General features: G+C 40.8%; 1 protein-coding gene across 7 annotated transcripts in view; it reads left to right on the top strand.

Moving 5' to 3' along the window:
- Positions 1-16,888, top strand: part of PLCB1 (phospholipase C beta 1) — a 669,546-nt gene that overhangs the window by 543,604 nt on the left and 109,054 nt on the right. For all 7 annotated transcript variants that reach the window (XM_036880079.2, XM_057502745.1, XM_057502747.1 and 4 more), the window contains 2 exons: positions 10,082-10,214; positions 12,309-12,362. In XM_036880079.2, coding sequence (XP_036735974.1) covers positions 10,082-10,214; positions 12,309-12,362 — 187 coding nt within the window. The remainder of the gene's footprint in view (positions 1-10,081; positions 10,215-12,308; positions 12,363-16,888) is intronic.

Genomic DNA, 16,888 nt, shown 5'->3' with positions numbered 1-16,888 from the left:
TTGTTATTCCCATTTAACAGATGAGAAAACTGAGGCACTGAGAGATTCTGTTGCTTGCCCAGTGCCATACAACTAGTAAGGAGTGGAGTTGGGATTGAAATCCCAACAATCTGGCTCCAGAACTTATGTTCTACACCAGCACTTCTAGAAGTTTAGTCACAGATCAGGGCATATGATAAAATGCTGATCCTGGGGTGGGGCCTGAGGCCCAGCATCTCTAACAAGCCACAGGTGATAGAATAATGCTGTTCTGTGGAGTGTGCTTTGAGTAGCAAGGGTCTACACTACACCACATTGCACTAGCTCAATAACAAAACTAATTTTCTAGTAACCTTTAAAATGACTAGGCCTGCATTCATCTTTCTGTCCTCCATAGCAGGTTACCTGGATGACTGAGCACAGAATGTAAGACTTTTACCTTCAATTGTAACATCCTTTGAATGACCTTTTCATTAAATCAAATGCCAAAAGTTCCCCCTTTAAATCACTGACTATTATCAGAACTTCTTCAAGAGGTTAGGTTTACATATGTGGGTTCTGATTGATTAGTTTGTACACTGGCTGCTAGCCAAAATACATATCCCCCCCCCACTCAAAACTTCCAAGTTACAAAGGCTACATTCATTCGCCAAGCGTGAATTCCACCCTTAGGGAAAATTATGATCTAAGACAGAGTATCTAATGGTCTAACCCTTACTCAGCCCTCAAGGCCAAAATTTCTTTTTCAAGCATTCTCTCTGTGTGTGCATTATATGAATTAAGGTATTTTGAGAGGTCTTCACATCATTTTGATGTTGAAAAGGAATAGCTGTTTGCTGAAACTAAAATTTCATTATTCCAGATGCCTACTTTTTAAGTTGTCAGATGTGTTTTTATAAGTAAGCTGAAGTTTATCTAAAATAGTTTATTTCCTAATTCAGCATATAGCACCATGGGTGGCTTCAATGGGATTTGATTATTTTCAAAGAAAAAGGTCCTGTGGTCTGATGAATTTTGCCAGCAAGATAACCCAACAGCCAAAAAGACAAGTGGTACTCTCTAAAGGTTATAGCATTTAACTCAGTAATGCCTTTGGGTGTTATTTAATTTTTCTAAGGCAAATAGATGCTGGATGCTTCGTCCATGGCTCAAAAGCTTGGCACTAAAATCTAAGATGAGGTTTGCTGGTTATTTTGAATTCCTGTTAATGAGAATCTTCCTCCTCAAATAATAATTTAACAAAGTGCCAACTTACAGAAACAATAGTTTCTCACAATCCCTGAACTTGAAAGCCTTCAATAAAACAGGAAGAGAAAGTTTGCCTTTCAGAAAAAGGCCTTTAGATAATGACACTGTCCCTTTCATTTCTCTAGGGCTTTGAGGTTTACAGGGCACTTGTACTGGATGCCTGGGATAAAACTGGGCCCTGGCTAGAACCAACAGAGAGCCCCCATTTTCAGAAGAAGGAATAGTTGCTTATAATGGTAGAGTGACTTGCCTAATATCAGTGGATAAGTGGAGGAACTAGGGTCTTTTTAAATGAAATCTCAAGAGAAGACCGTATACTCACTTGATTTGAAACTTCTCAAAGAGTGGTTCAGTTCCACTGCTTTTACATACCTCCTCTAACCGTTTTTACAATTTCAGTGGATTCTAATGAGGGGTTTGGGTTCATCTGCCTAAAACAGCAATGAATCCAGTAACTTGAGTATTGTAATCCATACCATGCCAGATACAATAAGGGTTATAGAAGCATGAGTCTCAAGCCCAAGTTTTTCACTTTGCTTCAGAGCAGGGCTTCTCAGATTTTAACGTGCATACAGGTCACCTGGGATCTTGTTACAATGCAGATTCAGCTTTAATAGATCTGTAGCGAAACCCAAAATTCGGCATTTCTAACAAGCTTCCAGCTGATGCAGATGCTGATGGCCTATGGACCATATTTTGAGTAGCAAGGCTTTCAGACTTTAGACCTGTCAGAATTACTGGGATGGCTTCTTAAAGCACAGCGGCCGGGCCCCACCCCCAGAGTTTCGGAGTCATTAAGTCTGGGTGGACCGAATAATTTGCATTCCCAGCAAGTTTGAATGCTGCTGGTCCAGAGACCGCACATTGAGGACCATTGCTTTGGAGCTCTACATCTGTCTCTCACACGTGGCTCTCCTCCTGTGGAATTAACATGGAACCAAAAAGCCATTAATTCCATCTGCTCTAAAAATTGTCCGCTTAGTCACAGGTACCTGTGAAGGGCCCTAGAAGAAATTCTCTTCTCAGTGAATTGTCCAGAATCTGTTCTGTGAGTGGCTGACCATTTCACAGTCTATGTGAAATGATTTGGCTTAATTATTTTGAAAGATACATTCCCACAAGATGAATGTAAAGGGTGGTTGGTTTATGTTCTCTTTTAACAAGGAATCCATGATTTCTGTCAAACTGCAAAGAGGTCGTTTCTCCTGATTTCTTTGGAGACGGTATTAAAATATTGCTAGTAAATTAAAGTTTTTAGGAATGGTAACATAAGCGATACATATAAAATAGTCAGTAGAACTCTACCCTATCACCCTTTAGTCTCTTTCTAAATAAACTGTTGCAATTAATGAATTAAATCAATTCATTGAGTGGATATTAATTAATTTGTTTAATTAATTAATTAGAAAGAGCAGCATCTCTTCACTCATTGATTTATTCACTCAAAAATTTTTTTTTATTTTAGCATAACACTTAGGTGGTCCTTTAGTTTTAGGACTTTGTCATTCGTAGTATATTGATTACATATGAGCAGGAAAGAAAGTGGATTTCTTCATTCATTGATTCAGTGATTTTTTTTTTTTAACACAACTGTGTCAGTTATCATGAGAAAAATAAGAAACTCTCATAGGTTTTATAGTCTGGAGGAAGAGACTGACAATAAAAATCCACACATATATATGTAAACTTGCTTCTGTTACTAATATTTCAGCAAACAGAAATCATCAGAATGCTGATGATTTCTTTATATGATGACAAAAGCTGACATCAATAGATGAATTATTCAGCCCTAAAGCCCTGAAAGCAGTCTTTTGCTTCTAACTCCTTTTAATAGACTCTTCAAAATAATAGGAGTTTTGCCATAATTTATTTAAAAGATTTTCAAATGCACACAAATAATTAAATAATTGTACAAGTAACACCCATATATTGATCACCTGGATTCCACAACTTAAATTTTTTTTCACCTTGTTTTTAAGCCTTAATTTTTTTTTTGGTATCATTAATATACAATTACATTAGAAACATTGTAGTTACTAGATTCCCCTCATTATCAAGTCCCCGCCACATTCCCCTTTACAGTCACTGTCCATCAGTGTAGTAAGATGCTGTAGAATCACTGCTTGTCTTCTCTGTGTTGTACTGCCTTCCCCATGCCTGCCCCCCTACATTATGTGTGCTAATTGTAATGCCCCATTTTCCCCCTTATCCCTCCCTTCCCACCCATTCTCCCAGTCCCTTTCCCTTTGGTAACTGTTAGTCCATTCTTGGGTTCTGTGTGTCTGCTGCTGTTTTGTTCCTTCAGTTTTTTCTTTGTCCTTATACTCCACAGATGGGCAAAATCATTTGGTACTTGTCTTTCTCTGCCTGGCTTATTTCACTGAGCATAATACCCTCTAGCTCCATCCATGTTGTTGCAAATGGGAGGATTTGTTTTCTTCTTATGGCTGAATAATATTCCATTGTGTATATGTACCACATCTTCTTCATCCATTCATCTACTGATGGACACTTAGGTTGCTTCCATTTCTTGGCTATTGTAAATAGTGCTGCGATAAACATAGGGGTGCATCTGTCTTTTTCAAACTGGTGTATTCTTAGGGTAAATTCCTAGGAGTGGAATTCCTGGGTCAAATGGTATTCCTATTTTTAGTTTTTTGAGGAACCTCCATTCAATGGTTGAACTAATTTACATTCCCACCAGCAGTGTAGGAGGGTTCCCCTTTCTCCACATCCTCGCCACCATTTGTTATTGTTTGTCTTTTGGATTGTGGCCATCCTAACTGGTGTAAGGTGATATCTGATTGTGGTTTTAATTTGCATTTCTCTAATGATTAGCAATGTGGAGCATCTTTTCATGTGCCTGTTGGCCATCTGAATTTCTTCTTTGGAGAAGTGTCTGCTCAGATCCTCTGCCCATTTTTAAATTGGATTATTTGCTTTTTGTTTGTGGAGGTGCGTGAGCTCTTTGGATATTTTGGATGTCAACCCCTTATCATATATGTCATTTATAAATATATTCTCCCATGCTGTAGGATGCCTTTTTGTTCTACTGATGGTGTCCTTTGCTGTACAGAAGCTTTTTAGTTTGATATAGTCCCACTTGTTCATTTTTGCTTTTGTTTCTCTTGCCCATGGAGATATGTTCATGAAGAAGTTGTTCATGTTTATATTCAAGAGAGTTTTGCCTATGTTTTCTTCTAATAGTTTTATGATTTCATGACTTACATTCAGGTCTTTGATCCATTTTGAGCTTACTTTTGTGTATGGAGTTAGATATGAATCCAGTTTCATTCTCTTACATGTAGCTGTCCAGTTTTGCCAATACCAGCTGTTGAAGGGGCTGTCATTTCCCCATTGTATATCCATGGCTCCTTTATCATATTTTAATTGACCATATATGTTTGGGTTAATATCTGGACTCTCTATTCTGTTCCACTGGTCTGTGGGTCTGCTCTTATGCCAGTCCAAATTGTCTTGATTACTGTGGCTTTGTAGTAGAGCTTGAAGTTGGGACGTGAGATCCCCCCTGCTTTATTCTTCCTTCTCAGGATTGCTTTGGCTATTTGGAGTCTTTTGTGGTTCCATATGAATTTTAGAACTATTTGTTCCAGTTTGCTGAAGGATGCTGTCAGTATTTTGATAGGGACTGCATTGAATCTGTAGATTGCTTTAGGCAGGATGGCCATTTTGACAATACTAGTTCTTCTACCCAAGAGCATGGGATGAATGTCCACTTATTAGTGTCCTCTTTAATTTCTCCTAAGAGTGTCTTGTAGCTTTCAGGGTATGGGTCTTTCACTTCCTTGATTAGGTTTATTCTAGGTATTTTACTCTTTTTGATGCAATTGTGAATGGAATTGTTTTCCTGATTTCTCTTTCTGCTAGCTCATCATTAGTGTATAGGAATGCAACAGATTTCTGTGTATTAATTTTGTATCTGGCAACTTTGCTGAATTCGGATATTAGTTCTAGTAGTTTGGGAGTGGATTCTTTAGGGTTTTTTATGTACAATATCATGTCATCTGCAAACAGTGACAGTTTGACTTCTTCCTTACCAATCTGGATGCCCCATATTTCTTTGTGTTGCCTGATTTCCGTGGCGAAGACCTCCAGTGCTACGTTGAATAACAGCGGGGAGAGTGGGCATCCTTGTCTTGTTCCCAGAGGAAAAGCTTTCAGCTTCTCATTGTTAAGTGATGTTGGCTTCCACAACTTAAATTTTGATGCATTTGCTTTATAACATGTATATCCATCTATCCATCCCTCTGTCCATTATTCCATCTTTTTTTTTTGATGCATTTCTAACTAGGTTGCAAATATTAGTACACTTCATCCCTAAACACTTCAGAACACATACATCAGGAGAGAGTTTTTAGAAATGTTCAAAATGTCCTAGAAATGTGGGGCAGATACATTATCTAAGTCATTCAGGTAATGTACATTTAAGGTACCAATTGTACGTGTGTTTGGGGAAGCTATTACTTGAGGCAAAGGTTGGTCTGACAAAGCCACACCCACTGCCCACAACTGTCCTGAGTGGGCGGGATTCCTGCTGAAGAAATTATGAGCCTTGACTTTATTATTCTGAAAGAACTGATAATCTTTCCCCTTACCTATCTGGTGTCTGAATCAAGAATCTGTCATCCTGATGATGGCATAGAAGGAATTGTACTTTTTAGGTGACTCCATCAGGACAGCATGACCCAATACATCGTCACACATCTGGTGTTTGGAAGACCTTTACTTGCCATATTAGCTACCCAACTAAGTTCTCCAAACTCCGGTTCTTTATTGCTTGATCATCAGAACCAAATTTTCAGTGCCCAAGATGGAAATCTTTTCAACTAGCAGACCAAATGGCATCTCCTCCTTCTGTAACATTTGTCAAAATGGTTTTTCCAGCTATTCATTTACTGATCCACTTGTATTATATTTTAAAGATACTTTTGTTTGTTTTGTAAATAGGAAGAATATAAATAATATTTTTCATACAATCTTGGCTTTTAAAAGTCCACTATTCCATGTTTTGAAGGAAAAATTTTGTAATGCTTTCATTTGGCCACTAGAGGGCAGGGACCTACTTCTGCTGTAGTTCATTGTACACATTTTCCTCTACCCAGCTAAGCAAAATCTAATGCAGCCAAAATACAATCTTCTGGATTTTCCTTCCATGAAATTTGTTTAATTGGATCCGAGAGTTTCTGCTTTAAGTCGAGAAAACTGATGTTTCTAGTTCTTTTGTTTCCATTATAGTTTCCAGTATGATGAGAAATAATTTCATGCTTATTTTATTCTAACTCATAAAAAGAATATTTAGGAAAAGGCTGGGGAAAACTAAAGTCACAAGTGTTGACTTCTATTGATTCTTTGAGTGGGACAAGGAGTTTGGCTTTTGCATTTCTACTCACATATCCATAGAGTGGGAATTATTCAACTTTTTAGTTGATATAATTTAGGTGATATAAAACAATTTCATTATAATATGTATTATTATAGGTGCTTTTTTTGTTTTCAGCTATTGTGTTAAACTGTGTGATTTGACTCATTTATTTTTTTATACATTAATGCCTTTTTAGTGCAACCAAGTAAGGTCTTCCAGAATAATGTTTACATTTATACATCTCTGTATCTCAGCAAATTTAGCCATGCTGTTATAGACTACAGAGTGAACTAAGACAGTAGAAAAATACAGACTTAAGACTGCAACATATATTCAAACACCAGTCTCACTGTTAACTGTGTGGCCTCTAGCAAGTAACATGATTTTTAATAAAGTCTTCCTTAAAGACCTGTAGCAACACCTCCAATTTCTTTGCTTTTTAATGGAGTTGAGTGCACTGCCTAAGCGCAGACTGACTGCGATGAAGCTGGCGTATGTAGCAGTGTCTGTCACATGGTGATCTACGGCAGCATCTGTTATCCATCTCCATTAGGGAAATGTCAATTAAAAGCTGTATACACGGCCCTTAATTAGCAAAATATTTTAAACATCAAGTCTGGTATATTTGCCATTATAGATTTTCACTAAACTAATAAGTAAAATTTGTTTCCAGAAAACCATAAGAGGCCCCTGACAAATGTCCAACTACACAAGGAGTCCCAGAATTCCTTAGCCCAGCCTTCCAAGTCCTCCTTACCTGCCCTTGTCTCTCCACCTTTGTTCAGCCACTAGAGTGGTGAGGACTGGCGGACTGCCAGCCAGGTGGTCCCTGGCCCTCATTCCCCTCTCCCTCCATTGCTCCTGCAATGCAATCCCAGAATTCTAAGCAAACTCTATGTTTCCAAGCAGAGGGTAGTGATGGGCAGCTTCTGGCCAAATGCAGTCTGCAGAGGTTCCTTGTTTGGCTTCTCCATGATTTAAAATGGAGAGATTTCACACAAAAATTCAGTTTTCCAGTTTTTCTCAAAACCTGGGCAATAATAGGCTGACACTGAGTGGAAGTCACCCCCTTTTACAGGAATGTAGGGGCTTTGTCTTACATATCCTTGATAAGTAGAGATTTATTTTTCCTTCATCTTGACTCAAGTTGATTATTGGACTTTGTTTCCCAAGGGCATACAGCTACACGGGATATCTGCAAACCTGATACAAGGCAAAAAATAAGCTTTCTGGGTCCATTTTGAGTTACACCTCCAGCCTGGTACCCCCAGGACATTAATTCTAGTTGCTAAAAATAAGCCACCACCATTATTGCCTTCACACAAACTGACTTTCCATCACCTCCATTCTTTTCTCCATCAGAATTTTCTTTTCCCCCATCCTTGTCCAGAGGGCTAATTTGAGCCAGTTGTCACGTTAGGAAGAATCTAATTTATTGCCCCCCACCTGCCCAGAATTCCAGAAACCTGCCTGGATGTTATAGGGAAAGTCAGATGCCCAGGGAACAGGGGCAGCTTCCTTCCCTGTTTCCCAGGCAGCTGAGTTTGGTGACCACAGGCACCCTTCGAGCTGGGAGGCTGGGATGCCTTACCCCTACTGCATTCAAGCCAGAGGACCAGGCCCAGTGGATGGCTCTGCTGGTGACCCTATGTCTTTCCCATGTCCCCCTTACTTCACACCCCTCTGTACAAAATAAATGTGCTTCCTTTATGAATTTTGTGGTCAAAAATCTATGATATTTCAGTCTTCTCAAGCCATGTCCCACAAACCCAAATGCCTGAAGGAGAGAGGCAGGTAAATCCTGAATGAGTAAAGATGGAGCAGTCCTAAAGGGACAGAAACCACTTGGTTCTAGGCCAAAGTGGGAGGTAGGCCCAGTGTTAACTGATCTGCTTTTCTAAGAGAAATAAGGAAGGAATTTTATTAATGCAAAATCTCCCTAATTAAAAATTTGGCAACTGTGGATGAGCCAAAGAAAACATTTCCCCTCCAATTGCAATTTCTTGCTGATCAAAAAATAAGCAACCTCTCCCCTTGGCATAATGATCCTAGGGAGAATTTTCCTGATGGGTGTCACTAAGGAACACAACCATACCAGAATTACCCATCCAAAGTAGTCATTCTTCAAAAGACAAGAGCTCTACCACAGTGACTTCTGTTGGCTGCCTGGGTTAACTTGTCTAGATTCCTGCCTCTCCCTCTCGTCCCAGGCTCATCTCTTCCACTTTGATGCCACCAGCTCTGAGCAAGCCATGGTAGAGAAGCAGGGATAATTTGTTGAATTAAAATAATATCTTCAAGCACTTAAAGCAGTTTGGGAACTCATGTTTTAAAGATGCTTTGGGGACAGATTAAAAGCCACTTGTGACAATCAGTGATATTATTTTCATTCTTACATTTTATAAAATGTTATCATATGACACAATCAGCTGTCTGTAATTACATGAAAAACTATTACAGCGTTGAGCTCCAGATTACTTCCAGCTATTTCCTAACATCTTTTTTTTTAATGTACTACAAAGTAGTAGAACATGGGGATAGCCTCACTGTCAGTAAAATCTGCCATGAATCTGGAAGGCAATTCTAAGAGTTACAGAGCATTTAGAGAATTGAAAAGCATCACTGAAATGGTATGTAATTACCAAGGCAATTATTTTATAAAGACCAATGTTTACTCAACAAACATTTATTAAATGTTCACTCTTTGCAGATAACTAAATAGCTAGGGCACAGTGCATTAGCTGCTAGAAAGGAAGGAGTGGAGATTTCAGAAGTTTATTATCAATATCCCATTGCTAATAAGTGGCAGGGCCCACATTTGAACCCAGGTAAGTCTGGCTCCAAAATCTGCTTGTAACCACCATATCAATTAGCTATTGCTGCATAACAAACAACCCTCAGTGTAGTGGCTCAGATCATCAACAACTATTTATTATTTTTCTTGAGTCACTTGGCCATCAGGGCCATTTTGCTGATCCGGACTAGGCTCAGCTCATCTTAACAGGGCTCACTCATGTGTTTGTAATCAGCTAGGGCTGGTTGATCTAGAAGCTAGAAGATGCAGCTCTCCTCCACCTGTCTCTCATCCTCTATCACTATAGCAGGGATCTGAGAAGGAAGAAAAATTCACAAGTGCCTTTTCAATACTTTGTTTGCATCAAATTTGCTACTCTCTCATTTGGCCAAAGCAAATCACATGGTTTGGTCCAGCGTCAGTGGGGAGGAAGGGAGCACCACAAAAGGGCACAGACCTGAGCAGGAGTAGAAATCAGTGGCTTTAATACAATTAAGCTACCAAGATATACCATGCTGTGGTTACCTTGCTTTCCAGACAGTTTCAGATTTGATATTTTGATATTTCAGACTCCAAATGAATTGTGAAATTATCAAATGGAGACTTGCTGATTTAGAAAGTAATTTTTAAAAAAGCAGTAAGAGATGTGGAAAATGAAAGGATATTTATGATTTTAGGCTGATCCTGGGGAAACACCATCAGAGGCTCCGAGTGAAGCAGGGACAACTCCAGCAGAAAATGGAGTGAATCACACTACATCCCTGGCACCCAAACCACCCTCCCAGGCTCTCCACAGCCAACCCACTCCAGGTAAACACTCTGGAAAGAGCTATACCACATGACTAAGAGCCTCCAGTTTATTTGTGCCACTGAGGGAGGGTAGCATGAGTTGGTCACCTATAGCACTAAGTGAGCTTGGTCTTAGGAGGAATTGCAGAAATGTGTGATGAATGAATGAATGAATGCCAAGGGAGTTCCATGTGTGCTCATCTGGTTCTGCTGATAACTAATGAAGCCACAGTAAAACATTGCCCATATTTCCCATGTCTCTGCTTAGTGATGGACTGTGATCTATGCACTGGCAGGGGCTGTGGGGAGTTCTTCATGCAACTTATGAAGTTATGCTTTAGAAGTACCTTCTTGGTTCTACCTCAGTAAGTCTCTGCCAATTCCTTTCAGTCTTTCTGAGGTGACAAAGTACTTCTTGAAGACTACATAGCTAGTCAAGAGTGGCGTCAGGACTGACACAGTTCTCTGTGACCCTAAAATTCTTGCTTTGAGCTCCTGGACTCCTGCCAAAGCTACATTCATGTCACCCTTCTTGGAAAAATCCTTTGATTTCTATGTAGCTAACTTCAATTTAATCTAAGACTGCTTTGGGCAATTATCTCTCATAGGCATATCCTATTTCCCCAATAGACGATAGGCTTCCCAGGACAGGCTTCAGTTTGATGCTTCCTTTGCACAGAAACTTTATAACTTTTTGTTGAATTGGCTAATAAAGCACATGAAAGGGGAAAGGATTTCCTTCCATGAAGGTGTAGCTTCATGTCGCCTACCTTCCTTGTCACACTAAAGCATGGCAGGGATGAAATCCAGATTCTTATTTGGTAGGGAGAGGTGTTTCTCATGGGGGAGAGTGAGACATTAAAAAGAACAAATCATAATTAATTTGTGTCAAATGTTCATGAACCGGGACCTATGCTTTTAAGATTGTTGTTGAGCTCCATAATAGTAAGATAACGTCTTGATTTATAAAAAGAAATGATATCTTCAAATGAGGATTTTTATATACCAAGTACCAATATTTTGAGTGTTTCTGAAATATAAATAAGTCATTTAAATATGTGACTAAATATAGTCACATACCTTTGAGAGTAAAAGAAAATTCGGCATTTTAGCATTTGATTTTTTTTTAACTTGATGTTTTCAGAGAATTTGACTTACAGAATTATGTTTAAGATGGCACAGAATATATCGCAAGCATGGTCTCCTGTTCTTAGTGGTAACATCTGTCAGAAGCTTGGTGTGATCATCTGACCAGGAAATTAACATTGGCATATTGCTCCGAATTCAACTATAAACTTTGTTTGAACTTCATCTGCTTTCCACTGATGTCCTTTTATTGTTCTAGGTTCCAACTCAGGGTCCCACATTGCTTTAATTGTTGTGTGTCCTTCGTCTCCTTTAATCTATGACAGTCCGTTAGTCTGTCCTGTGTTTCATGACCTTGACAATTTTGAAGAGTACTGGTCAGTTATTTTTATAGAATGCCCCTCAGTTTGTGTTTGATGTTTTCTCATGATTAGAGTGAAAGTTATACATTTTTGGCAAGAACATCATGGCAGCAGTGCTGTACGCTTTTCAGAGCATCAGTTTTGTCTGGGTTACCTCTGTGGGGTTTTCTGATGTTGGACCACTTAATTGAAGTGGCCTCTACCAGGTTTATCCACTGAAAGTTATGATTTTCCCCTTTAGAGTTAATAGATATCTTGGTGGCGATACTTTGAGACTATGCAAATATTCTGTTTCTCCTGAAACTTTTGTCCTGTGGTTTTGGCGCCTATCAATGGATCTTGCCTGCAGCAATTATTATTGCCTGCCGGTCAGCATTCCATTTTTAAAAGACCACTTGCCATTCCTGATTTTGCCAGAAGGTGGCAATAGCATGGCCGAAACTGTTGAAAAGATTTGCAAAGCGGAATGGAGCATATAGACTCATGCAGGTTTGCTTCAAAGTTACAAAATGGAGACCTTACTTAGAATATTTTTTTAGAATAATTTTTGCCCATAATTGGTAATTTCTCCACGAAAACAATTAGACTCAAGGACTAAACATGTTTTACAGGAAGAATCAAATGTTTAAAGTTAAAGGAGCCTGTTTATTTTATCTTTTTATTTCAGGTTCTGTAAAGGCACCTGCCAAAACAGAAGATCTTATTCAGAGTGTTTTAACAGGTAAATACTACCTTTTTCTCTTGTAAGTGATGCAGCTGAATACTATACAGGGTACGTATTTAGAGGAAAGAAGACTCCCCTTCATCTCTGAAAAAGAACATCATTAATATTTTTTTTTCTAGGAACAGTTATGGATAGATGGTCCTAGTTTAAGCCATGCTATACAATGTGATCACAGAGAAGTAACAATGCCTGGCAGATAGAACCTTACTGGTATAAAAATAACATAATTTTACAAGCTAGCTATTTTAGAATCAGCGAATAGTTTCCTACTGGAAATGTGACCCATGAACAAGAATGTATGTCTTCCCAAAATGTTGACAATAAACCACACTTTAGAAATGCAGAATATGAACCATTTGTGACTGTAGGATATACAGTGTTTGAGGACTATGATACACGTTGGAAATATAAAGTATTTGGTGAATTCCTCAAACTAGTGGTACTAAAACTGTTATAAGCTTTCTTGAATACAGTTAGCAGTATATTGTAGAGCCTTAAAAATGTTTATAAAACTTGGCTCACTACACACAGATATTATACACATGTTCACACACACAGCACTATAAATAAGAACCCAAAACTGTAAACAACCCTAATGTCCATAAACGTAGGGTAGATAAACTGTGTTGTTGTCACAGAGTAAAATAGGATACAGCTGTAGAAATAAATAAATTACAATCACACACCACCATGTAGAAGATTCACGAGTATAATGTTGAAGAAAAGATGGTTACTGATGTTGAAGAATGTTGAAGAAAAGATGTTCACTTTGTAAAAATTTATAAGGCTGTATATTTGTGATTTATGTACTTGTATGCTTGGATTTCTGTTTCACCAAAATATCACCTAAACTATTAATAGAAATATTATTTGAGTAATGTACTAAAACATGTTTTTAAAGATTAATTCCACAGGAGACAATCCAATTTTAACACATAGGACAGGAGACAGAATATAAATTGAGCATGATTTCAATGTTATTTAAAAATACATAAATGCATAGACAAAAGGCAACAGTTGTGTATTAGTACATTAATAGTGATTATCTTCAGGTGGCTTGTTTATGAAAGGAAAGGAGCGACACACAGCAGTAATTTACTGGAGAATTCTGCTTTATTAGGGAAAGGTGCTGGGTTATATAGCAAGGGGCATGGGGTGATTGTGGTGTTACTTCTACGGGGCTGGTGGCTATTGGCTAGGTGCTGGGATTGGGAGGGGGGAGAGAGGTGATTGGGCTTCAGGTGGCGCCGGTGGGAACCGAGGACCTGGAAGAGAAGCAGGAATTTTGCCATCTTACGGGTGGGGGCCCTTCATTCCCCCCTTTCTCCTCTATGGGGTTGTGGACGTTGCTTTCTCTCTGACTGCTTCCTGCTGAACGGGGGTGGAGAAGGGAGTGAGGGCTTGAGGACCGGGAGGAAAGGGTTGATAGCACTCCCCACAGTAAGGACGAGTAGATGTGGACTTCTTCAGGTTGGAAATCAATGAAGGTTCCCTGTAACCATAGGTCGAGGACTTGTTGATTCTAATGGTGCCAAGAGGATACAGGTGCCAGAAGCCAGGCGTCTGCGGCCATTGTTTCCAGGAACAGTTTCCAGCGGAGAGAGGGGTCCGTCTCAGCGTGTGGTGGGGAGGTTATGTGAGGGTGAGGGACCTTCTGTGGCTAAAAGCTGGTAGTTCTTGAGTAAAAGCTGGTTGAAAGTTTGATTAGAGATTTTACTGACTTGGGATTTGATAAACTTTACTATACAAGGTAAGAAGGGACAGGCGAGAAGAATGATTATTATGGGGCCTGCAATGGGCCACAGCCAGGTGAGGAAGGGGTTTGTTAGTATTGAAGAGAATGGGTTGGAATTGGAAGCAGAGTGGAGGCTGGAGGCAAGGTCGGTGAGTTTGGTAATGTCAGTTTCTACAATGCTGTATTCGTTGATGTAATAGCAGCACTCTTCCCAAAGGAAGATGCAGGTGCTGCCCTTCTCGGCTGTAAGCAGATCTAAGGCCTGCAGGTTTTGAAGGGTGACTTTAGCTAGCAAAGTGACCTGTTTTTGGAGAGAGGCCAGGGAATCGGCAGTGGATGTCAGGGCTCCCTCAAGTTTGGCGTTGAGATCTCTAATTGCCCACAGAGAGTGACCCAAGGCTCCTCCCGAAAACCCTGCCCCAGTGGCTGAGGTGGTCAAAGAGATACCGACCATGACGGGAAGGAAAGCAGCCCTTTTTGTGCGTGAGGGCAAGGGAGGTTGGAGCTCAAGAAATTCTGCCATGCTGTAAAGTGTAAGCTGTGGGATTAGGGTGATGAGAATGCAGGGTATATTGGAGTTGGGAGGCAGTGAGTTGAAAAGACTGCCATTACACCAAAAGAAGTGTCCTGGTTGTGTAAAAGTTTTAGAGTCAGAGGTGGGGGTGTAGATAGAGAGGCAGTGAAGTGTGCTGGAGGGGGGAGGGGTTGGGCCTACACAGTGGTGGATGGTGAGATCATCTGTGTATTCTGGTTCCCATAGGGGTATGTCTGCCAGGGGACGGAAGGGTTGTCCTTCTGCATGGAAGGAGTAGTTGGAAATATTAAGGGGCACGGCGGCCAGCAGTGGGCGCTGTAGTGATGCGCACAAGAAACAATTGGCGGTGTTGAGGGTGTGGTTGAGAAAGATGGTGGTGTCTCGAATGAGCTGTAACTAAGAGTAGGAGCGGAGATAAGAAGATGAAGAGGTGCCATCCAGCGTTTGGACAATAACTTTTTCGAAATGTCTGATGTCTGATGCAACTTGAGAGATCTGGGAATGAGAGGGAACATACTCTCGAGAGATATGAAGGGTATCATGGGGGGTCGAGGACCCCCCATAGTAAACTGAGGCTGTGACTTCGGTGGCCCATCGAGAGTTCCAGGGATCTGGGATTGATAAGGAGAATGAGCTGTTGGGATATTTTATGAAACGGTTAGAGGAGTAATACTGTGGGTACCGGGAGTTACCCATGTAGTGAATGACGCAAGACCTGTAGGGACATCCCCCGTAGGTGTCTGGCCATCGCCTGCAACAGGCTTGTTTTTGGTCATAGAGGAAGCAGAGGTAGGGAGAATAAAGGTAGCTGCTAGTGAACACTTGGGTGGAGGGAGGAAAGTGGAGGTATAAAGGCTCGGAGCAGCCTTTCAGAGGGCAGTCTGATGTGGCAATGAGGGCAGTAATTTTTGTTTGATGCTGTGTGTAAGTCTGTCTGATGTCGAATCGCCATACAAAGGAGGCTGGGGTGGTGGGGAAGACAATAGGAATGAGGAAAAAAAGCGAGAGAGAGCGAGGGAGCAGTAAAGGAGGAAAAAGTCATGATTCGGGTATGAATGGCAAAGGGGGTGAACGGGATTTTGGAGGAAAGAGGACAGTAAGGTCAGGAGTCTGGAGGGAGGGAGAGTCTGTAAACTTTTGTAGGTTAAGAGATCCTTTAGGTGATGTGGGGACAGAATGGTAAGGGGTGCCCCGAATGTCAGTTTATGAGCTTCCTTCTGCAAGAGCTGTCCAGCGGCTAATGCCCGTAGGCAGGGGGCCCATCCCCGAACTGTGGGGTCTAATTGCTTGGAAAGATAAGCTACTGGGGCAAAGGAAGGGCCATAATATTGGCCTAGGACTCCTAGAACTTGACTGGACCTCTCATGAATGTATAATGAGAAGGGCTTCGACAAATCAGGAAGATGGAGAGCTGGGGCTTCTACAAGGGCTTGACGGAGCTTAATGAAGGAGTGTTGGGGTGAGGATAATGGTTCTTCAGGGGGGCTCTTGCTGAGGTCGTATAGGGGTCTTGCTAACAGGGAGAAGTTAGGGATCCATGCTCTAAAATACTCAGCCAGGCCTAGAAAGGAAAGGATTTCTGTCTTGGTTTTGGGAACGGGCAGGTCAGAGAGGAGCCGTTTTCTGTCTAAGGTAATGGACTTTCTTTGTTGAGATAGAAGGAATCTGAGGTAAGTGACAGAAGGGGAAGAGATTTGAGCTTTGACGGGGGATACCCGGTAACATCTGGAAGCTAGAAGGTTAAGTAGGGAGGCAGTGTAACAGCTAATATGGGGGTATTAAATGGGGAGTGAGTGGGTCTGAGGTAATTTTTGTTTAAAAGATCTTGAATGATGGGTTGGAGGCCTATGAGGGTTGAAGTGGTTAGGGGGTATTGGACCTGACAGATATACTGAGAGGGGTCACGTAATTTGATAGAGGCAGGAGGACATAGAGCCATGGAGGGGCTTGTAATGTCCCAAACTTTGGGATTTACAAGGTGTATGAGGGCGGAACTGGAGCTTTCATTGGGTAGAGGGGGGTCATCGGCTATGAGGGCCATCAGAAAGGGAGTACTGGGGGCTGTGGGAGTGGATATAGTTATGGAAACATGGAGGAGAGAAAGGATGTCCCGTCCTAGTAAAGGGATGGGACACTGGGGCATAACCAGGAAGGAGTGGGAGAAAGGTATGGGATTGTCTTGGATTGTGCATAAAAGGGGGGGGGGAGGTTTAATGGGAAAATTTGTTTACCTCTTACCCCGACTATAGGACT

The sequence above is a fragment of the Manis pentadactyla genome, chromosome 5, assembly GCF_030020395.1.
Source record: "Manis pentadactyla isolate mManPen7 chromosome 5, mManPen7.hap1, whole genome shotgun sequence".
Classification (NCBI taxonomy): Eukaryota; Metazoa; Chordata; class Mammalia; order Pholidota; family Manidae; genus Manis; species Manis pentadactyla.
This window is presented reverse-complemented; position numbering and strand designations above follow the sequence as displayed.